This window comes from Tiliqua scincoides, chromosome 16 (genome assembly GCF_035046505.1).
Source record: "Tiliqua scincoides isolate rTilSci1 chromosome 16, rTilSci1.hap2, whole genome shotgun sequence".
Classification (NCBI taxonomy): Eukaryota; Metazoa; Chordata; class Lepidosauria; order Squamata; family Scincidae; genus Tiliqua; species Tiliqua scincoides.
This window is the reverse complement of record NC_089836.1, coordinates 7,903,280-7,924,692: the sequence shown is the minus strand read 5'-3', so window position 1 is coordinate 7,924,692 and position 21,413 is coordinate 7,903,280. Positions and strand designations below refer to the sequence as shown.

The 21,413-nt window shown below is 58.0% G+C and overlaps 2 protein-coding genes across 5 annotated transcripts in view; one reads left to right on the top strand and one right to left on the bottom strand.

Moving 5' to 3' along the window:
• The window catches only part of DENND1A (DENN domain containing 1A), a 136,927-nt gene extending 119,068 nt beyond the window's left edge, over nucleotides 1–17,859 (top strand). For 2 of the 4 annotated variants that reach the window (XM_066610583.1, XM_066610584.1), the window contains 4 exons: nucleotides 4,532–4,620; nucleotides 10,954–11,082; nucleotides 15,216–15,462; nucleotides 15,919–17,859. In XM_066610583.1, coding sequence (XP_066466680.1) covers nucleotides 4,532–4,620; nucleotides 10,954–11,082; nucleotides 15,216–15,462; nucleotides 15,919–17,130 — 1,677 coding nt within the window. In that variant the 3' untranslated portion in view covers nucleotides 17,131–17,859. The remainder of the gene's footprint in view (nucleotides 1–4,531; nucleotides 4,621–10,953; nucleotides 11,083–15,215; nucleotides 15,463–15,918) is intronic. The other 2 variants (XM_066610586.1, XM_066610585.1) reach the window with 1 other exon arrangement.
• A 2,956-nt stretch (nucleotides 17,860–20,815) lies between these two features.
• CRB3 (crumbs cell polarity complex component 3) lies at nucleotides 20,816–21,314 on the bottom strand. The gene is made up of 2 exons (XM_066610902.1): nucleotides 21,165–21,314; nucleotides 20,816–21,034 (listed from the first exon to the last, which is right to left on the bottom strand). The coding sequence occupies exons 1-2, from the start codon at nucleotides 21,312–21,314 to the stop codon at nucleotides 20,816–20,818; spliced, it is 369 nt and encodes a 122-aa protein (XP_066466999.1).
• Nucleotides 21,315–21,413: the final 99 nt, after the last annotated feature.

Below are 21,413 nucleotides of genomic sequence, written 5' to 3'. Positions count from 1 at the left end.
ACATAGTATAGACAATAGTATGGGACATCCAGGGGGCTCTTTCCTCCGAGATGACTGTCGAGGGGCCCAGTCCTCTGGGAAACTTTTTCACGCAAACCCCATGGACACAAACAGGTGGGTCATTTGGGAAGGAGGGGGTCCAACTCCTGGATTATGAGCTGCGCATGTCCCACGTCCCCCCACCCTTAGTGGCCCCTGACACTTGCCTTCTGTGGCCGCTTCTGTGGTGGTCTGCATGTTGCCTCTGCCTGTGCACCCCCCACCTCCCGCCTTTCTCTGGGCCAAGAGCAGCTGCTGGTCTGGGACAACCTGGATGCCAAAACTAACCTGGGGAAGGCTGCTGCTGCTTCCCAGCCGCTGGCTTTCTCTTGTGGTGGGTGATGGGGATGGTGGCTTCCTGCCCACCTGGGCCTTGGCCTTGGTCTTGGCACCCCACCACTGGAAATGTTGGGGGGGTGTCCTGTACAGTGGGAGAGGCCATCGCCACTGAGCGGCTGCCCGTGCGAACGAGCCCTTCTCCAGGGTCGCTCCCTGCCCAGCCATCGTCTGCCAATGGCTGCCCCGTTGGCCTGGAGCCCCTTGACTCAGCCTGGTGCGCAGCCGGTGTCCTGCCAGAGGCCCCACAGTGGCCTTCTGGAGCGAGTGTCTCTTGAGCTTGCTCAACCTCCTTGCGACTTGGATGCCGTAAGCCGCCTCAAATCCCCCCCCAAGGAGGGGTGGAGCAGAGGTTTCCCTAATGAGGAGGAGGCTGTCCAGATGCGGCTGTTCTGTGGGCAGCATGGGACGCAGGTGGCAGCCGCTTGGCCCCGGCCCGGGGGTGGCTGCCTCCCCAACTCCTCTGCGGCTAATTTGTGTAAAGCCTCCTTAATCCCCCCTTTCCGTCATCCGCACCGGACCTCGAGGGGCTGACCATCAGCCGTGACAAAAGAGGCCTTCTTCCTTGCAGGTATAAATGGTGGTCTTTAGAGATGCGAGGCTGTTCCGGGCTGCAAACGTTTCCTGAGCAGGTGCAAAGGGCTCCGTGTCTCTTCTTTGGATGTGGGTTTTGCGCATGCCCAGAAGTGCACCCGAACCTCTCCACGCACCAAGCCAGCCTCGAAATCCTCCTTTGCCTTCTCAGGCAGCCTCTGCGGCTGGCGAGTGGGGAACTCTGAGAGACCCCTGCACATGCCCAATCTCCTCTGATCTCGGAAGCTAAGCAGGGTCAGGCCTGGTTAGTACTTGGATGGGAATACCGGGTGCTGTAGGCTTCTACCGTAGTCTTTCCAGACTGAAGGTTGCCAACCAACCACCCACGGCCACATCAGGGCTTTGCTGCGGAGGAGAGCGTTGTCTCCTGGGCACCTCCAGCTGCTGCCTGCTGGCCCTTGGGGTCCACGGGCTCGGCCCGCGTCTGTGGCTGCCGGCACCTTCCTCCCACAGTGGTCTTGTATTTGGCCCTGGGCTCTTTGGCACCACTGAACAGGAGGGGGACTGTGAGTGCGAGGGAAGCGCCACAAAGCCCAGCCCTGCAGGAGGAGCCGCAAGTGCAGCTGTGGGTCAGTCCTCCACCCCAGCCAGAAGCAGGGGTACGTGGGGGTGGGGGGTGGGTGCATTCAAAGCTCTTGTTCTGCTGCTGTTCGTAAAAATCTCCCTGGTGGTTTTACGGCATAAGTGGCCAAGACTGGAGTACGGTCAGCAGCCTTGATGCTGGCAGCCCCTCCTTGTGCAGAGGTTCCAGGACGCACGTGGTTTCCCTGAGCCGTGCAGCGCCAGCGGCCTGAGCGAGCCTCTCCGCTTGCCACGCAGGGACGGCAGCCCCTTGCTCTCCCCGCCTGCAGTGGGGGCCCCTTCGCAGGCAGGGCTTCCAGTGAACTGCCCGGCCCGCCTTCACGGGCTTGGCATTTGCCCTCTGGGCCGTGGCGCGCACACCCGCAGTGCCTTGGCATTCAGTGTGCGTTTAACCCCGCTTCCCCGGTAGCCTTCGCAGCCCCACTGGGATCTGGCCTTTTCCCCCTCCCCCCAGCCGACTCCGGCGCTTGCACAAAATGCTCCCCCCTTGCGCCCCTCCCTCCCCAGTGTGGTGGAGTTGCTGCCGCCGCCACCGTCATGGCTGTCGCGCTTGCCGCCCTTGCCGGGGGGGGGCAGGCTGCGCCTCCCGCCCCGAGAGGGCCGCCCCAGAGGTGAAAGTGTTCGGTGCGCAGTGACAATCCAGCTCTAGGCTTAATTAAACAGTTTTCCCGGCCTCTTCCCTGCTCCCTCGCCGCTCCCCCCTTCCTCCCTGTGTTTTATCATCCCTAATGAAGCAGTCTCCTCCATCGATCCTGCTGATTGCCAGGCCTTCCTTTTGTTTGCTGGCGCTGAGCCATGCAGGCGCTCCCTGACAGCTCAGCTCCTCTAATTAGCTCTGTTGTTCTTTTTCCCCCATGTTCCACCGCCTTGCAAGTTCACTCGAAGTTGCCGCAAAGTTAATCCTTCCATTCCTGCCATAAATTCGCTGCCTTAAGCCGCCCTGATTGCGGAGGGAGAATCAGCCTTGTGTGCAAGCCGGGCTTGGAGGCCTCTAGTATCTGACCTCCTGGCTCCCGGGGGGGGGGGCGCAGTGGCATTCAGTTTCTCTGGGGACCAGGCTGCCTGGCCCGCAGCAGTCTGGTTAGGACCAGGATTCCACGGGGAGCTGTGTCCGGGGAGCCAGCCTTCCAGTCAGGGGCCTCTTGCCATGAGCTTCGTGTTCAAGAGAGTCCCATCGCCCCACTGCAGGGGCGAATTCACAGGGAGAGTGCCTTTGGGCCTTGTGCAGACCAGCCCCTGATGGTTTGGGGCACAGGGCGCTTTGCAGGCCATCTATGGAGGACAAAGATGCCCAAAGGTGTAAAATTGCCCAGCTTGTTTCTTCCTTGCCAGAGCGCTCTGGGGTGGGCTGCAGGCACTGCTGCCTGTGCTGAGGTGGTGGGGGGTGCTCTGACGATGACTTTACAGGGAGCACTCGCCATAAGGTGAGAGAGCCCCGGACCCTACCTCTGTGTTCAGGCACAGCACAGCACACCACCACTCAAACCATTTTCCTGCGACACGGCAGGTGTCTCTGCAGGAGGCGCCAAAGGTCTGCAGGCTGGGGGGCAGCCACGCTGCAGGGGGACCGTCTGTTCAGCTCCTAAGAGCCTTGGGAGTGGGGATCTTGCACAAGTCTCGGGGCTGCCCGAGTATGGAAGAGTCTGCGGTCAGTGGGCGAGGACCAAGGACCAGCTGCTGCAGAAGTGAACCCAGAGTTCCTTCAGGTGCCTTTTGCAGGCTGCTGGGACGTGTTTCCAGCGGAGGGCTCCGTCCTGCCAACATCCCCTCTGGAGCCCGAGTGTTCAAGGCCGTTTGGGGCGGCTGCCTCAGGCCGGGGTGCGTATCTGTTGGGTGCGAGGAAGCCTGTGCCCTGTGCATCTCTCCCCTCCCCTCCCCTGCGCCTATTTATGGCGCACCAAGCGATGCCTGCTTGGATCACGGGGGTTGCTTTCAGCAGCTTAAGTTGGAAATGCGTTTCAGAGGTGTGGCTGGACCACGGTCAAAGTTTCCTATTTTTGTTGATGTGAATGGAAGAAAATCCACTGGCAGAGCCTTCCATTGAATGGCTGAAAAGCTCCAGACCGCCTCCGTGGCCGTCCATTAGCCAGGACACTGTTCCCCTCCGCAGTCTGCGCTCTGAGGCCGGCACCGCCTTGGAAGCATTGTGTGGATCCTTGAAACAAGACTGAAATGTGGAGGCCGCAGCTTCCGAAGCAGCCTGGGTCCCTGCAGGCAGGCTTGGGGCCGAGGGGGCCTGTTGTGGGTCAGTGGCACGAAGACACTTTGGAGCCGAACTCTCCAGCTTTCTGTTCGGGTGCACAGACACCTTCCGCCAGGGTTGGAGAAGCCCCTCCTGGGCGCTCTGATCTGGTTCGGGGTCTTGGGTGTTTTTTCCCCCTTACAGCTAGAAATTGATTCTGGCATTGAGGAATTGGAGGCCTCTGTACCAGCCTTGCCCACCAGGATTCCTGCAGCTCCACTGTGGGAGTTTGCACCCCAGAGTCCACCTTGCAGCAGGATCATGTGCTGTGTGTGTACAATGCGCTGCCTCTCTCTCCCACACGAACATGTGAACCAAGGGCCTCCCTCTCGGCCTGCATCTTCTGTCCCAGTGTTTCCGAAGAGACTTGCAGTTTTGCTTGGAAAGGGATGTGTAATGTGCAAGCTCCTGATTGTAGAAGCAGGCTGCCTCTGAATGCCAGGTGCAAGGGAGGGCACTAGGCTGCAGGTTGTCTTGTGTGCTCCCTGAAGCATTTGGTGAACCACTGAAATACAGGAAGCTGGACTGGATGGGCCTTGGGCCTGATCCAGTGGGCTCTTAGGCTTTTATGGAACATTCGCTCTGCCTGTCCATGCTGGTGCTCTGCTGGGCCCTAGGATGGAGCGTCCTGCCGATGGAATCTGCAGCAAGCTTAGCGAAGGGTCTTGGCGGGGGGGGGGGGGGCTCTGCCACTTCTTAAGAGCAGGTGCTGCAATGTCTCTGCTCTCTGCCAAACAGGTCCGGCCCCCCAGGCCGCACGTTGTCCGGAGACCCAGAAGCAACGTCGCCCTCGATGGCCGAAGGACGTCCGTCTCCAGTCCGGAGCAGTGAGTATCTCCACCTCGCGGCTCTCCCTTCCGGAGTGGGTGGGTTTTTTTTCTCTGCTTCCTTCATTGGTGCTGTTAGATGAAGAACGTTTTGAGGTGGGCTGAATGGTCTGCCTGATCCTGGAGCGATGTGGCCTGCGTGAGGGGAAAGACCAAGGGAGTCCTTGGGTGCCGAGGAAGTGCGCGAGGCTCTTCCCCAGTGTGCAGCTTGGCAGGAAGGGATCAGGGGATGTTCAGTGAGAAGTCGTCACCTGTGCCTGGAGCTGGGCAGGAGCCTGGTGTTGGTAGAGCGCCAGCGCCCCCTTGTGGATGCTGTTTCCACAGGGAGGCCTTGCCTGGAGGAGTCCTTGAGCATTGCGCCCCGTGCCTCCTCAGCTTGGGCAGTGAGTCCTGCGTGGGGAGTCTAAATTTGTGCCTTGCCAGTGTGAAGGGAAGACCCCAGGCTTCCCCTGCCCCAGCATAGCGAGCTGTGGGGAGTCTGCTAGAGGCTGCTGTGCTCTCTCTTTCATGGGTGTGCAGCTGCATTTCCTAGCAGGACACAAAACTTCAGCAGCCAAGTTCCTGGCTGCGTGTGACTCGGTGGGCGCGCTCCAGGCGAGTCTTGTTTGTCTTCCTTGATTTTCGTGATTGTGATTGTGAAAGTGTCTCCCCTTTGAGACGTGCAAAGCTGAGCAGGGTTTTGGTTTTTAAGCCAACTTGGAACAGGAGAGTGCAGCAGGCTGAAGCACCCTCCCCCCAGCACTGTTTGTCAGAACGTGGGCTCCAGCAAGGAGTGCGTCGGGCCTGGCCTGGCCTGACATTGTGAGGGTTACTCAGCTGTCCTCGCAGCTGGAGCGTCGCCCGGCTGGCCTTTGCCCTTGGCGGAGATATCCTCGGTGGGAGTTTGCGGCAGTGTCAAGCAGTTCAGATTAAAGGCGAAGTGTCTCGCTGTTTCAGTGCATGAGCCTTTCTCAGAACGTCCCTTTTGTGGCAGGCGGGGGGCTGGGAACTCCCCTGGGAAGGCTGCCTGGATGCCGATGGCCCTCTGGCGACCGGCACTGTGCAGGCGGGGCAACCCATCGAGCCCCCGTGCCCTCCTGCCACCACACCTCCCTCTGCCTCCCCCTCCTGGGTGTGCTCCGTGCAGAGCTTCCACCAACCAGCTGATGTTCAGACAAACAAAGGGGGCCTGGGGAGTCCTGTGGCAAACAAAGGCCGCCCCCGAGGACCCCCCTTCCAGGTGCCAGAGTCCTTCCCAGGAGAGGGTGCCACGTCTGACATGCCCCAGCTGGAGAGGAGCTGAGCTCTCGCGGTGGCGGGGGGGGGGGGAGAGAAGTCTCCAGTGCTTTGCTCTTGGAGGTCTGTTTTACTTATTCATTATTGTTGCAATTTATAGGGTTGCCTCTTAAAGACTGCCTGGGGCAGCTTCGGAAGCAGCATCACCAGGCCCAACCTGCTGCCTCCCAAAATAAAATAAAATTCATAAGCATATCTGAGAAAGACCAGCCTGCCGAGTTTCCCAGCAGCTGCGCTGCCCAGATCTGCCTGTCTCCACGTGGGCTGCTCAGAGCCAGGATTCCTGCGCAGGGACCGGCTTGGCAGCTGGGCTGCCTCTCTCTGCAGGGCTTGTGGCGAGGGGGGTGGCCCCCCAACAAAGGCTGGTGCTGTCCCTGGCCACCCAGGGGAGTGGCTGAGGGGTGGTCTTTTCGTGGGGCACCTCTTTATCTTCCTTCTGCCCAGAGGCCGTGGCCAGTTCCGCTGGCTTCCCTCTCTGGATCTGTTTATTTGCCGTCTCCCGGCCTCTGCTTCTGAGGTCCTGAATAGCCACATTTTCCGACTTGTGCCAAAAGCCCCTCAAGGAGGGCACCAGGCGGGCGGGCAGGACAGTGCCACCCACAAGAAGGTCCTGTCTCAGGCTGCCACTCTCCCTGCCGTGGAAGTGGAGGGGGTCCTCCAGCAAAGACCTTGGCAGTTGGGCAGGACCTGGAAACCGCGAGCTGTCGGGGCTTCTGAGGACAGGCTGGGTTTGCTGGCGAGGACCCCCCCCCCGGCAAAGGGGACCCTCTTTGGCAGGAAAGCAGGATATGAGTATCTGAAAGGCAGGTGCTCTCCGCAGAGGGCATCGCTGGCTGTTGAAAGCGAGAAGGACCACGAGCCACGTGGTGGAGCCGAGACTGATCCTGTGGCTGTGCCAGCGCCTCTGGCTTTTGCCTCTCGCCCAAAGGATGCCACGTGGGGCCCCTGCTGCAAGGAGCGTGGCAGAGCTGCAGGGTAACTGGGCAGCACCACCAGTGGAGGGCGAGAGGGAGGGGTGTGGGTGCGGCCTTGCCCCCGAGTTCCTTGAGCCCCCAAAGGCACGGAGGAGGGGGCTCTGGCTGCCCACAGTGGGAGGATAGGAGGGGGTGGTCCTGGCAGGCACCCTGAGCAGCCCCCTGCGTGACCTTCGCGGCACAGGCTGCCCCCACCAGCACCGCTTTTGGGAAGGGGCCTTGTGGTGTGGGCCGGGCCCTTTTCTGCGGGGGCAGGCCTCACGGAGTCCCGGAGACGGCCCTGGCCGCGGTTCTGCCGGCTCTCCCCGCAGCCCTCTGTGCCTGGGCCAGGAAGGAGCTTCCTTCTGCTGTGGGTGGCCCAGGCGAGCCTTCAGGCCGTGTGCCTCTTTTGCCCAGCGTGGATTCTTCCTGCAGACAGAATTCCTTTTGGAAGCCCCCCCACTCCTCAGCCGCCCCACCCCCACTTCCCTCGCTTTCCTTTATCTGTCTTAAGTACATTTAGGTGTCAATTAAATTTGAAATATCTACATTTGTCAGCACTTGGTTTTTGGCCGGCGTGATGTGCTGCTGATTTGTCCAGGCCTCCTGACACATGGGGGGGAGAAGCCTCCGAAATGCAGATTGTCCTCATTAAAACCGAAGCGCCGACTCTCCTAATGGTAGGCAGAGCCGTGGAGCGCGTCCTCGGCTTTCCTGCGCCGTGTTTCTGACATGATATTTAAAAAGGAACAGCCACGGCTGTCAGCCCTGTCACACGCCAGCGCTAACCGGAGACATGTTAAACTAAACATTAGAAGGCGATCAGCAAGCCATCTGCATGGGAGCTTGGCGGGAAGATTAGGGAGGCAGGAGCCGGAGCAGCCGCGTGGACGGACGGGCGCAGTGACGGACAGGTCCCTTTTCCCCGCCAAGCCGCCGCTGCCGCTTGCCTCATCGCGTCTTGCTGTGACCGCCTTCCCGAGACAGCTCTTTGTGTGCGAGATGCAAGGAGTGGGGGGTGGCAGCCAGCGGGAGAGATGCCGAAGTGGGTTAATGAGGGGAGAAGCTCCTGCAGGATTCCATCACCTCAAGCTAGGAAAAAACGTACACTTGGATGTCTGCAGGTCCTCTTCCCTAACCGGGAAGGGTTCGCAAGGATGCCCTGCCCGTCTCTGTCCTCGCCACCAGGGAAGCGCAGGGCTTCTGGGCGGGTTCCAGGTGAGAGATGTTTGCTCTGGCTCTGACCACTTATTGACTCAAATCAAAAAGGGTTTTTCCTTTTTTTTAAATAGACGTTACAGACAGAATATTGTTTCCATGCTGTCCAGAAGGGACTCAAAGCTCCCCCTGACCAAGTGAGGTTGAAATGCCCTTAGAATGACTACTTACGCAAGCAAATTAAGTACAACCCCTCGTGGGCAATTGGCCCTGTCTCCCCCAAGCTGTTCCCTAAGTAGGAAGTCGCTGCCCTGACCATCTCATCAGCCTGAGACGTCCCTGGCCCACGTCGACTGAGGCTTTGTTCATAACACGTTTTCCCCACCTTTATTCTGCTGCGCAAGCTGGGCTGCAGCTGTGACGCAAGGCCTTCCTTTTATGCCCGTGTGTCCTGGCCCTTTAGATGGGCCCAGCTAATCTCCGTTCAATGAACATAAGATTGTGGGTAGAAGAGTGGATGGAAATGGGGGGGGGGGGACCACTAGTTTTCCCCACACTTCCCTCTCTTGGCCCAGACCAGGAATTTGGGTCACCCATATAGCCTTACATATTGAATATTGTTGCTGAATACCAATACGATCGACTATCCTACCAGTACGAATGCTGATGTGATTGTAGCACTTGACACTGAGATGAATGCCCTCTTGTGGGTTTGGACTTTTTACGCCCTTTTGACCATAATTCTCTTAATCCAGCACCAGCTGCATCTCAGCATGATACGTATATATGACCAGCACAGGTTAGGATTTGCAGGGTTCTGATTGGACTCTGCGACCAGCATCTTACCACCCCTGCTGGCAAGACCTTATCACATAGATAGAGGGAGGTTTTCACCGTTGAAGGAGGAGGGCATCACTCACCCACACTGTTTTCACTCGAACCCCAGCATTGGCAGGGGCATTTTTCCAACAGGGTGACATGCTGTTGGATTTAAGCTCCCCTGAGCACTAACATGCTCTTTTGCCATCTTTGCCACTGATCCGGACCCACTCCCAGTGTGAGCTTGGTTTGTGTGCACACCTTTAGCTTTCCGTCATGCTTTTCATACATTTAACTTTCCCTTAAGATACGGCAAGGAAGTTCTCAAGGGAGGGTCGTTGTTACAGCTGCGAGTCGGGTGATCAAGCCAGTCTGATCTCAGTTTGGGACTGCAAACTGACTAAGCTCCCCAGTGATTTCCTCCAGCTGGCTTCATATTCACCCACTGTGTATGAGACCTTTCTTGTTGTGCACTCCCAGCCAGGGTACATTTGGGGAGAAATCCCCAGGCACATCCGCTTCCAAGTAATGCATTCCCACATGTCAAGTAAAGCAGATACACTCAGGCTAAAGAGGATTTCACTCTTCCTGGCACTCTTGCAAGTGTCGGTCTTAGCAAAGTTCCAAAAGTTACACTCCCTCAAGCCAGATCCACTCATTCTTCCTTCTCTTCTTTTCACAGCACACACACAAATCCTGCTTACCGACTCATTGACAGGGATCTTCTGGAGACTGGGCCTTCTTTACCATGACTTGTGTGCTCCCTGGGGCATTTGGTGGGCCACTGAGATACAGGAAGCTGGACTAGATGGTCCTTTGGCCTGATCCAGCAGGGATCTTCTTATGTTCTTACATATTGGATGAAATTCACTCACTTGGTTTACCTCCTTTCTTAATAGAGTCAGACTCCCTTTTCTGACAGTGTCAGGCAGAGAATGACGAAAGTTTATCACTCGTAAATATGGAAATATCTATAAATTCAATAAATTCAATATCCCCACACATTGAATGGCCATTGAACTCCTTAGACCCAAGTCCACACATGCCCATTAACAGACATCTGGATTTTGAACAGACCTGCCGTTGCAGGTATTTCTAAGACAAGTTATCCACTTTTTAACAGAGTATACATGATAGTTTCAGTCTTCTTACTCCAATCTAGCCCTGTGGCAAGATACAGAGGAAAAGATGGGGTGGCTGCAGCATAAATAAAAACTCCAAGGAGATTCCTGCCTTTTGATTTGAGTCAGTAAGCAGTCAGAACAAGAATCAAAATTTCTTTCTATCAGTTGGAGACCCAGATGTGACTCTGATTTATTGCTGATTGATTGATTGATTGCTTAATATTGTAGCCCTGTTGCTGGAGTGACTGCCAGTTCCACTTGCCGGCTGCCTGGGACTGTTCAGAGAAAACAGACTCAGGTGCCAGAACTGGAATGGGTAAGATTTGGCTCAGGGTGTGTCTGTTTCATGTCTGTGTATTGCTTGCTCACAAGCGCTATTGCTCTGTTGCCTTGCAATGGGGTTCTTTGGGGGCGGGCAGAGAGGCTGGCGTCCTCTGGACTGCAAGTCCTGTCTGGAAACCGTCCTGGCCAGACAGTGGGGAAAAGTTCCCAGGTGTAGGTAAAGGCTGTGCCTTTGGGTCCCAGGGAGAAAGAACTGGAGTGGCTGATGTGACCCTGGTTTCAATGGGTTGCCTTTGGGTGAGTCTCAGCGAAGTCAGAAGTTCCCTGGACTGGGTTCTCTGTGCAGGGGAGATTTCTTTTTCTCCCTGTTCAAGAGGCTGCACTAAAAGTCTCTCCAGTTCTGGCAGGTGTGGCTGCTCAGGAGAAACTTGGAACTGTGTCCTGAACTGGTGGCTGGAGTGAAAGGGGCTGTTGGTGTCAGGAAAGGGGGCTGGTTGCATCCAGTCTCGTTCACAGCTTGACACAGGCAGGATTGCACGGCAAAGAAAGTCCTCCCTGGTCTTGAGTGCAGCCCAATCAGCTCAGGAGCCTGGCAGTGCCTACAGTTTAATCAGCTGTTTGATTTTGCTCTGCAGGTGGCGGCTGAGTAATGCTCCTCTCTCTTTTTGTCTGTCTGTCTGTCTCTGTCTCTCTCTCTCTCTCTCTCTCTCTGTCTTCTTCAGCCTGGTAAAGCCCACGCGCCACTATACAGTCTTTCTCTCGGAGGACTCTTCCGGCGATGAGTTCCCGCAGGAAGAGGACCCCGTCTCCGCCTTCTCTGACAGCTTCCTCTTCTCTGCTCCCTTTGAATGGTCTATACCTTGATTCTTTGCTGCCCTAGCCAGAGCTGCTTCCCCTCCATGCTTGGAGCACCCACCCTGCAAATGTGTTGGTCTCTCCCTTGCTTGGGTGTTTCAGTGGCAAGTGTCCGTGTTGTGCATGTGTCCCGTGTGTACCTGTGCAGGTGACAGAAAGATGTTGGGATTCTTTTTCTGACACACTGTTAAAATGGTCAAAGGTCTTTAGGAAAGTTAGGAAGCTTTATTTTTTATATTAGTAGATGGATTACCAGCCAGTTGTGGATATATGTATGAACGAGAAGCCACTTGATCTCAATTTGGATACAAATGTCCACTGTTCACCTCAGCCTCTCTTGAAACCACACCTTTAGCAAATGGATTTGTGCTCCACAACAAGCAGTGTAACACATTCAGGAAACTCTGTCACATTATTTAGACCTAAGTTTCCTTTGGGTCTGCAAGATTCTGGGTAGCTCCCTTTAAGAAAATCAGGATCTCAGTGTTTTGCCAGTCACTATTTCTTCTGGTCAGTGTGACTGGCTGATTTCCCAGGAGCCCTGGAGAGCCTTGGCTGTGTCTCTGTCAGCAGACAGTTGCTTAAGGCTTTAGGGTGTTCTTTGGGGTGCAGGATTTTAGAATGTGAAGTGCCGGAGGAGGTGGGAGCTGATCTGATGCTTCCTTCCGGAGTCTGTGTTGTGCTTAGGCTCTGTTGAAACACGTCCCTCTAGAACACAGAGCTGATGCATTTCAGGAGTGGGGTGATGGGGCCTGTCTGAGTTGCTGCTTTGCTTTGTGTTTGAAGGTCTTGGTCCAGTTTTAACTTTGGAGATGGTGTTGACAGAAGACAAATGTTATCCAAACATCTGTACCAACTGGATACAAGTGGAGACGTTTGACAAACAGCAAGTGCTGTGGGCTGCTCCTGAGAACGATTTCAGGGTCACCCCAGTTGTGTTCAGCTGGGCACTGAGGTTGGGGGTGTGAAGAGTGCTGTTGGGGTCATGGCAGTTGTGGGCCTGGAGGAACTGCACGGGAGGTCTGGGGAGTGGGAGAGAAGGGCATGTCCAGTGCAGGTTGAGCCTGATTGTGGCTGGGTTTGGCATCTCTGGCTTTGGCTCAATGGGACAGCTACCCACGGGGAGCTGCTGCCAGGGGTCCTTTTCAGTGTGTGTCCACGAGGGATGGGTTGGGGGGGGGGGTTTCTGTCACCTTGCCTGGGAATCGGGGGGGGGCAGCCTCTGGGTGCTCGGGGAAGCTTGTTCCTGTTTGGGTTGCCCTCCCCCCCTTGTGGAAGCTGCCCTGCGGGCTCTCTCTTTCTGGCATGTGTGTGTGTGCCCTGGTATGGTCCTTGTGATGAGCTGTGGTGACTAGGAGTTTGGAGAGAGCCCAGGGCTTGTGTGTTTGCTGTGCAGCCCACCTGCCTCCCCACCTGCCCAAGGAGGATGAAACACACACAGGGACAGATACACACATATATAAAAACACAGACACACACACACTTGCAGACAGACATACAAACATATGTACACACAGACGGGGACGTGAGCTCCCTCACTTCTAGAGAGACAAATACTCACTGCTAGATAGATAGAGATATGTGGAAAAAGAGAGAGGGAGTGAAGGTCCAGTCCTATCCCATTCTCCAGCGCTGGAGGAGCTGTGCCAATGGGGCCTGGTGGCGTGGCAGTCACAGGGGACTCCTGAAGCGGTGGGAATATTTGTATATTTTGTATACAATATTACAAGTATTGTAATATTTGTGTATATACGAGTGTTTTCCAGGCAACACGAGCAAACGCGACCAGGTATATATAGGACTGTTTTCCTGCCAGCACAAGCAAGTGTGTATGTATATAAAATAATAATAGATGAATGATAAGGCAGTTGACCTCAATCTGGATACAAACATCCACCCTTTCCCTCAGCCTCATCTCTCCAAATCACACCTTTAACAAATCCGTTTGTGCTCCACAACACACAACATACACACATTCAGGAGACTTTGCCACATTATTTAGTTCGAAATTTCCTTTAGTCGTGCCGGATTCTAGGAAGCTCCCTTGAAGAGAACCAGGATCTCCAGCCGTGTTTTGCCAGCTGTGATTCCTGGGAGTGACTACAGCAGAGCACCTTGCAGTTATTTTTCCTAAATTAAAATAGGGAAGGAGCCATTAGCCACTGGAGATCTATTTTCACATCTGTCCACCACAGGGCTGCACAAACCCCTTCCGTGAACTGGGGCAGGGCCAGAGGCTGTCTCTGCTCTGACACTGGCGATAGCACACCCTGCTGTTCCCCACTCCTCTTCCCTGCTGCCCTGCCCCATTCTGTGCTGTCGACACGTCTTCCCAGCTTCCACCTGGGACCCACCCAGCAGCCGCTGTGGGCTCTGCACCCTTCTAGTCGGTTTGGCCCTTCCCCTCTTGGCAGTCAGCTGACCTGGGGACGCTCAGCGAAGCACAGGCCACGAGTCGCAACCAGGGACAAGGGTGGCTTGACCCTCCTGCACCCAAGAGCTGGACAGTGCTTGGAGCCAGCTGTGCTCTGAGCAGCTGAAGCAAGCGGGAGGTGGTGCAAGGGGGGAGAGGTGAACATACTCTGGGGGCAGGAGGAGGAAATGCCACGGGGAGAGCAGAGAGGTGGCTGCCCGTTCCCTGGGTCCAGCTTCCTTTTTCAGGAGCAGGTGTGGGTACCTACCCCCTCACCTGCTGCTGGCCAAAGCCTCCAGCTGCAAGAACTGCTCTGCGTTGCACCCGGCAGTAATGAGCCCGCTGGCGCAAAGAGAGCCCCCTGGCTAATGAGCGCTCGCAGGGCGCAGCTTAGAGAGAGGGAGAGGAGGGTTCCTGGGCTGTGTTGCTGTTTCCTGGGGCCTCCCTCATGTTTTCCTCCGCTGTTTAAAGGGCATGGTGAGCCTGGCTGCCAGTCAAACGCCAGTCACCGTGGAAATGCATGTCAGTCGGCTGTGTTAATTGGATGCGCGCTGCGCTGCTGTCCTCTCGCGCACGGAACCGGCATGCAAATCGCAGGGAGTTCAAGGCCTGTTTGCCGAGGCAGGCAGGAGCAGAACCTCCTGGCGCTCCAGCCTCTTCTGCCACCCCCACCGGCCCCCGGGATGGATGGTGGTGTTTCTTGGTGCAACGACACTAGTTCAATCTCTGGCACTTACCTCAGGAGGCGCCGGGAAGGGCTTGCGCTGAGTCAGCCACAGTGGAGAACACGGAGCCCTGCCTGGAGCCACTGGACCAGCAGCGGTGCCCGGGGGGGGGAGAGTCTCCGCACAGCTCACGCAGAGCACTGCCTGGTGTGTCTGCGGCTCTTCCGGGGTCCTTAGCAGTTGTCCCGTCTTCTAGTTCTGGGCTCCTCGTTTCCCAGCCAGTGTCGTTGGGGCGACTCTGAGTCACAGCCTCTGGGCAGCCTGCCTGGGCCTCCTGACTCTTCTGAGCGCCTTCTGAAACAGTTCTTTCCGTTTTCACAGTGGGGAGCAGTCCTCCTCCTTCCACTACCCCTGTGGCTCAAGAGTAGCTTAACTCTAAGGGCAGGGAACTCCTGAGTGTTTGTGGGGCCGTTTGGAGGGATGGCGACTCAGTGGCAGTAGCACTTCCAGGTTTGCACTGCTGCTGCTTAAGTAAAAAGGGTGGGGGGCTTGCACTTAGCCAGCAGTCGCAAGAACTCGGGTTTTGCCGGTGTGGGTAAGTGCAAACCCTCTCCCTTTTTTACTTAAGAGGCAGCAGCACAAATCCAAAAGTGCCGACCCTGCTGTCCTGCCGCCACTCCTCTGAAGGGGGAATTCAGCGTTTCCCACTGCCTGAGGGGGTCATGACCCCAGCGTGGGAAGCACTGCGCTCCTCCCTTTCACGTGAGCTTCTGGGCCGCTGCTCACTTCCTCTTCAGAGGGCCCCAGTGCTGCTTGGTCCCCCTGACTGGAAGGCGCTTCCGTGTGTGGCCTCTGCACCCAGGTCTTCGTCTGGGGTGCTGCTTTCCAAGCGCCACCACTGGGACTTGGGAACGGAGCAGGCCTGGGCCGTCCCCTGCATCCGAAAGCGGGAGCGCCCGGCAGGAGGATCCCTGCCGGCCTCTTTCCCATAATGCAGGCCAGTGGAGACCGGGCGCTTCTCTGAGCTCACCAGGCCCTTTCTGCCCTCCAGGCCTCAGCCTTACCGTGCCCTGAAGGAATCTGACAGCGCAGACGGCGAGGAAGGGACCAGCCCCGAAAGCAACCAAGACCCTGGCCGAGCTGCAGACAGCCCCACAGAAGTCAGCCTGCTGGAGGGCATTTTCATAGGCCTGGAAGTGGAGGCGCAGCCCCCTGTCCTCCTCAGCCAAGCCAAGAGCTTGGAGGACTTGAGGATGCCCCCCGAGGACGGAAGCCAGCTGTGCACCTTTGATTACCAGGTAGGGGTGGGACTCTGATCGCGGGGGGCTTCTGGCACGGGGACAGCTGCCGCCGCCACGGGCAACCAAGAGATCGTTCGGCAATTTTCAGCTTGTGGCACACAGACAAGCCACACCATCGGTTTTTGGACAATTAACAAGGCGCACTGCCAGTAGGGGGCTCACATCTCCAGGGTCTCTACTAGTAAATGACCCTCCCCCAATTCTCACGCACACCTGCGGACCTTTTGCGGCACACCCAAGTGCCGCGGCACAGCGGTTGAAGATTGCTGGGTTACTTGGGAGACAAAGTGGGAGGTGGGGGCATCAGGCAAGCTGCCGGGGAAAATAGTGGGGCAGTGGGGAGTGGGGAGGCCTGCAGGGAGGGGGTGGTGAGGAGGAAAGCAGAGGCTGAGCAGGAGGCGGGTGAGCAGAAGGGAAGTCCTGCAGTGCTGACCATTGTGTGCTTTCCGGCAGAGGATGGATCCTGGCTTTTCTGAGCCGAGCTGGGCCGCCGCGGGGATGAAGCCCTCTCCGTGCCCACACAAGCAGCCGTGGGGCCTGGACGACATGGCCCTGCCCTCCAAGCACTCGCAGGGCTCCCCAGAGTGGACCCGCACTGCACCCAGACACCTGCCTCCAGTCCCCCGGAGGCCCTGCAGCAGAGGTGGCGGAGGCAGCCAGGGCCCCCCCGAGAAGGTCACCGCAAGCCCTCAGACGTCCCAAAGGAGCATCACCATCCCGCGCCCGCAGGGCAGGAAGACGCCCGAGCTGGGCATCGTGCCCCCACCGCCTGCCCCCAGAGCAGCCAAGGCGCAGGCGACCCTGGAAGCGGCCCGTGGCGACCCGGCACTGGAGCCCTTGCAGGAGAACCTGGCGGCCAGGACCTTCAGGCAGCCTGCCGGGCTTGCCCCTCAGCTGCTGCCTGGCCCCGGAGGCCCCACAGCAGAGCTGCTGCAGCCCGTCAGAGTCGGCACGGAGGCTGCGGGCACCGGCAGCGACTCCCTTCTGGCCCTCCTGGACCCCCTGAAGTCGGGGCCTCGGGAGGCTGGCCAGCAACCCAGCGCCTTGCTGGGACCGGCCTCTCCCAGTCCTGCAGGAGTCGCCTTCCCCCCGATGGCAGGCGACCTGGCGCCGTTCGGACGGCCTCTGGGGTACCTTTCCTCTGCGGCAGCAGCACCACCGCCGTTTGTGCAGGTCCCTCTCAACCCATTCGTGCAGGCGGTGCCCTTGTCCCTGGCCAGACCCCCCGGCAGCCCCTTTGCCCCCTCCCTGGGCCACGCGTACAGCTCCAGCTTCATCACCTCTACCTCTGGCTTCTGCCCGCCCCTGAGGTCTCCCCCCAACCCACTGACGCTCTCCATGCCCAACCTCTTTGCTCAGCCGCCGGCACTGAGCCGCCCCCCGTCTCAACCTGCGCAGCTGTGCGGCCCTTCCAAGATCCGGACCCTGCCCCTGGCTCACTCTGCCGCCCGCAAGGAGGCTCAGGCGAGGCTGGCCGCCAGGCCCCGTGACCTCCCACTGGTCCCCCACAAGGCCAGAGCGGCAGAACCTCCTGCGTTGCCCCCTTCCAAGCCCCTGGCCCCGAAAGACCCCTTCGAGGACTTGCTGAACAAGACGAAGCAGGAGGTCTCGGTCGTGCCTGGAAAAGTGGAGCAGCTGAGGCGGCAGTGGGAGACCTTCGAGTGACCCCCGGCTGGGGCAGGGCTCTCCTCAGAGGTGGGGCAGCGGACCGTGCAGAAAGACAGTATTCCTTGGGACTGGGAGGGCTGGTTGGCCAGGAGCAGCTGCTGCTGTCCCTCCACAGCTGCCCCCGGCTAGACACTGTTGCAGGGCAGGGCTGCCCCCGCAGGACCCCCTCTGCAACCTTCACAGCTGGGCCCATAAGAGGAATGAGGGGTGTGGGGAAGTGCCAACTCTTTCAAGGCACCTGCTGAAATGGGGGGCGCCCCAAAGTGTGGTGAACTTCTTCCTCCCTCCCAAGGCTTTGCTTCCTCACCAACGTAATTAGTATTGAGTTTAGATTCTCCTGGACCCCAAATCATGTTTTGCCTTCATGTTTTGTTTTGTCTGTTACTGCTGTTACCCAGGTGCACTTTTGAGTTGGTGGGTGTGTTGCTCTGAGGATGCCTGTGGGTTCTCTTCCGGCCCCCCCTCACATACAGTGGAGGGAGCCCCTTCACGCCGCACAGCTTGGTCAGGAAAGCGGGAATCGGCCTTTCCGATCCAGCGGGAAGGGGAGGTGCCACCTGCGGACCTCTGTTCAGCCAGCCCTGTGGTGGTTTCAGGGCCTCCCTCCCCTGACGGTGTCTTGATAGTATTCCTATTATCTCTACATGTATCTCCAAGTGTTACTAGGTGGCAATGCTGCAGCTTGATGTCCTAGCACCATATTTTATGACCAAAAATAAGGGAGGGGGACAAGGGGCCAGGGCACGTGTGGGGTGCAGGGGGCTCCCTGAGATCAGGCTGGCACAAGGGAAGGACAGGAGGGTGGCAGAGTCTTCAGGCCAGGCAGGAACTGCCTTTGACTCTTCTCTACCTGGAAGCAGAAAGAAGCTAATTTGGACTCTCCCTCCGAGGAGCCTGTCCAGGCTGCTGGCACCTCTGCTGGGCCAGATCCACACGAATCCAGCAGGCTCTCATTTGGTCACTCAATCAGTTTTGAAAGCCAAACTTGACCCCCGAGGTGTTTTTTTAAGGGAAATCACATGACTTGTGTGAGGAATCCCCTTCCAGGCAGACGGGGTTGGTCCCCCACCCTCTTTCTGCTTCCAGGTGTCCTGCTCTGTGCTGGTCTCCGGACAGCTGCCTGCTGCCGCGTTGCTAGTGTCGCGGGGCAGCTCCTTCCACGGTCCAGCCTGCGTGGCGGAGGGGAGTCTCTCTGGGTGCCTCCTGGCTTCGCGTTCACCTCATCACGTGTCTGCTGTCGAATGCTTTTGCTTTGACAAGCCGTTCTCTCTGTTTTGTATTATCTTTTTTGCTGGAAAAAGGTGTTTTTGATATTGCCTAGTTCAGAAGAGTAAAATATTTAAAGTCCACCAAGCAGATGCTGGCATGTTGGTTTGGTTCATGTGGATTTGGGGCATGTGGCGGGACGGGTAGAGTGACAGGCGCCCCCCCCAGAGGCATATGCTTGGGGACGGGGCACTGCCTGAGCTGGACCTCAGGCTGGCCCGGGAAGGGCGGTGGCTCTCTGCTGCGTGTCCTGCCTTGACAGCCACGCTTGGTCAGTGATGGGAAGGTGCCAGGTGGGCAGCTGAAAGTCCACCTTGCAGCCATTCAAATGCATCTTTTCAGATGCTGCTCAACCAGGACCTGTCAATAGCATAAAACCACTATCCCAGCAGCACTCGGATTAGTCAGAAGAGCAGCTGATGGGCAGTGGTAACGAGAGGCTGAGTGGAGCATGTGCTCCTGGGGGGTCGCGTGGACCTCCCCCCAGGACTGGGAACAGCTCCTGCCAGTAAGTCTCTCTCCCTCACCCAGCTCTTCCTGCCTACTAGAATCGGCTGACCCTCGACTTGGCTCCCCTTTCCTGCGAGGGTGACAGCAGGAAGGACCCCAGGTGGTTGGGGGGCCTGCTGGCACTGCCCCTTTGTGGGCAACAGAGTGGGGTGTGTTCTGCTGTCAGCGCCAGGTCCTGTGCCTGCCTACAGTTGTGATCCTAGCAAGGGGAGGGGCTACTGACCTCCAGCCCTGGTGCAGTCCAAGCACACGATGTGTTGGGTTACCTGAGAGAGACCCACGACTTCAGGCACTCGGCCTGGGTTTCTTCTGAGGCTGATCTGAGTGAACAGCAGGAGTGAGTTGTGAGGCAGACGCAAGTGGAGTTTGAAGCACTCTCAAGCTTGTGGCCATCTTCCCCTGCCCTTGGAGAAGCCTGGAGGAACCTGTCGGGGGCAGCAGAAGCTTCTGGGCTGGGGGAGCAAATGGTAGCAGGGAGCAATTCAGGGAGGTTCTGGAGAGACCCCTTCCCCTGCCCAACAGCCCAGTCCCCTGATGTTCTGGCCGCTCACAGAGAATCTGTCCCCAGCAGCCTGCTCACAAAGACACTGGAGCCTGTTATGCTGTGAGGAGCAGCACTCGCTGCCCTGCGATGTTTCTGCAGCCAGCTCTGGGGCTGACGATGGGCTGGAGGCTGCAGGGCCACCCCGGCCTCCCCACTGCGGGGGGGGGGGAGTCCTTGGTTTGGGGTGGCAGACAGACTTCACGGTGGAGCAGTTTGATCTGTACAAATCAGTGCACATTTTAATCGCAGCAATGATCACAAGTCTCTTTTTCAAGGAATGTCCTAAGCCTCTTTGTGAAAAAATAGATCCAAAATTAAATATCAAAAGTCAGTTCACAGTGGAAAACGGGAACGTCCATAAATTAGACAGCAGGAACAAGAGGAGACGCCGTTGTGGGGTCCGTGGCAGGAAGGGCCTCTGGTGGGGCACAGAACCAGGAGAGTGACAGGGCCCCTGTGTGGAAGCAGGGGGGGGAGCCCAAGACAACCAGCAGCTCTTTTGGGGGGGGCGCAGGCTGGCCTTTTTTGGGGGTTGCTGCACTTGGTTGTGACACCTGGTCTTGGGAGGCCTGTTTGCCCCCTTCTGGAAATGCAGAAAGGGGGGTTGAGCCACTTACTGCTGCTGAGCTGCCATGTTGGCATGAGAGACCCCCCACCCCCAAAAGAGTGGTAGGAAATGGGCTCTCTGCTTGGGGGAGCTCATACTCTGCAGCATGCCAGGCAGGCGCAGACTGTTGCTGGGGAGGCTGGATGGTCCCCACCCGCTCCTCCTCCGAGCTGAGCCTTCTGCTGGTCCTCAGGGCCTGAGACCCACAGGACAGAGTGGAAGGTGGTTGTGGCCTCCTCTTCACCCCCCCCCCCAGGAACCTTCAGCTTTCCCTGATGTGATCTGGAGGACTGGGAGGGGGCACATGGTCCCTGTGGAGCTGCAGGGAGGCCTGTGGGAGTGAGCCAAATGCCAAACAACCCGCTTGGGGTGTGTGTGTGTGTGAAGTAGCCACCAGGGCAGAGCTGTGCTTCGAGATGGACTCTGTCCCCTGCCTATGCAGGGGAGAGGGGGTTTGTTTCACTGTCCTCCCTTGACAGGCTGGCAAGGCACCTGGGCTGCTGGCTGTGGCACGGCGCACTGCCCGGCAGCCTCGCCTCCCTCGCCGGTTCTCCCTGTGGCCCACGAGGCTGGCGGAGTCTCTGCCCACGGCCACTGTGGCATAGGCAGGGGAGCCCTGCATCTGTCCAGGCAGCCAGCCTCCTGTCCTGCAGTGCTCCCCCTTGCACCGCCCTGCTGCTGGCTTGATGCTCCAGCTCTTGTCCACTGGTTGTGCAGCAAGTGGGTGTCTGGTGTGTTGCCTTCGGGCCGGGCACTCAGATCAACCGCTCCAGTGGGGGCAGCTTGATGACGTTCCACATCTCCACCCGGGCCCCATCTTTCTCCTGGCGGCTGGGGCTGTAGGTGCCCTGCGTGGCTCTTCTCTTCTTCATAGCAATGACCGAGATGCCAAAGACGGTGACCAGCACGGCGGCCCCAGCGGCTCCCACAGCTCCCACCAGCGAGGAGCTGCTGCCCTGCGCCCAGGCCGGTCTCTGCAAACAAGGAACGTTACTGGCTGCCTCGCCCAGCAGCGCTGCACGAGTGAGACGAGGCTCTGGGCCACGCCTGGTAAGCTAGGAGGGACCTCCTACAGCCATCAGCCGGGCCCTGCTGCTGCCCCACCTGTGCTGGAGCCAAGCCCCCCGGGCTCTCTTCCACCACAGACACAAGAACGGCACTTGGCACCAGGAAGGAGCCAAGCTGCCTCAGCGGTGCCTGCAGAGCTGTCAGAGGCTGTGCAAAGGCTTCCAGGGGTCCTGTCAGTCCCCACATCCTTAGCCTCGTCTGTGGGGGGAGGCAGGACTTGTGCTGCTGTTGCTGTTCCAGGTGGCCTGACCCCAAGGGTTGGGGGGAGGTTCTCCCCACTGTGCT

What these genes read in the sequence shown, in the direction of transcription:
- CRB3 (XM_066610902.1), bottom strand. Translation starts at nt 21,314, where the DNA reads ATGTGGGGACTGACAGGACCCCTGGAAGCCTTTGCACAGCCTCTGACA. An exon ending in GGGGCTTGGCTCCAGCACAG is followed by an intron (nt 21,035 to 21,164) that starts GTGGGGCAGCAG and finishes CCTTGTTTGCAG; the next exon opens with AGACCGGCCTGGGCGCAGGG.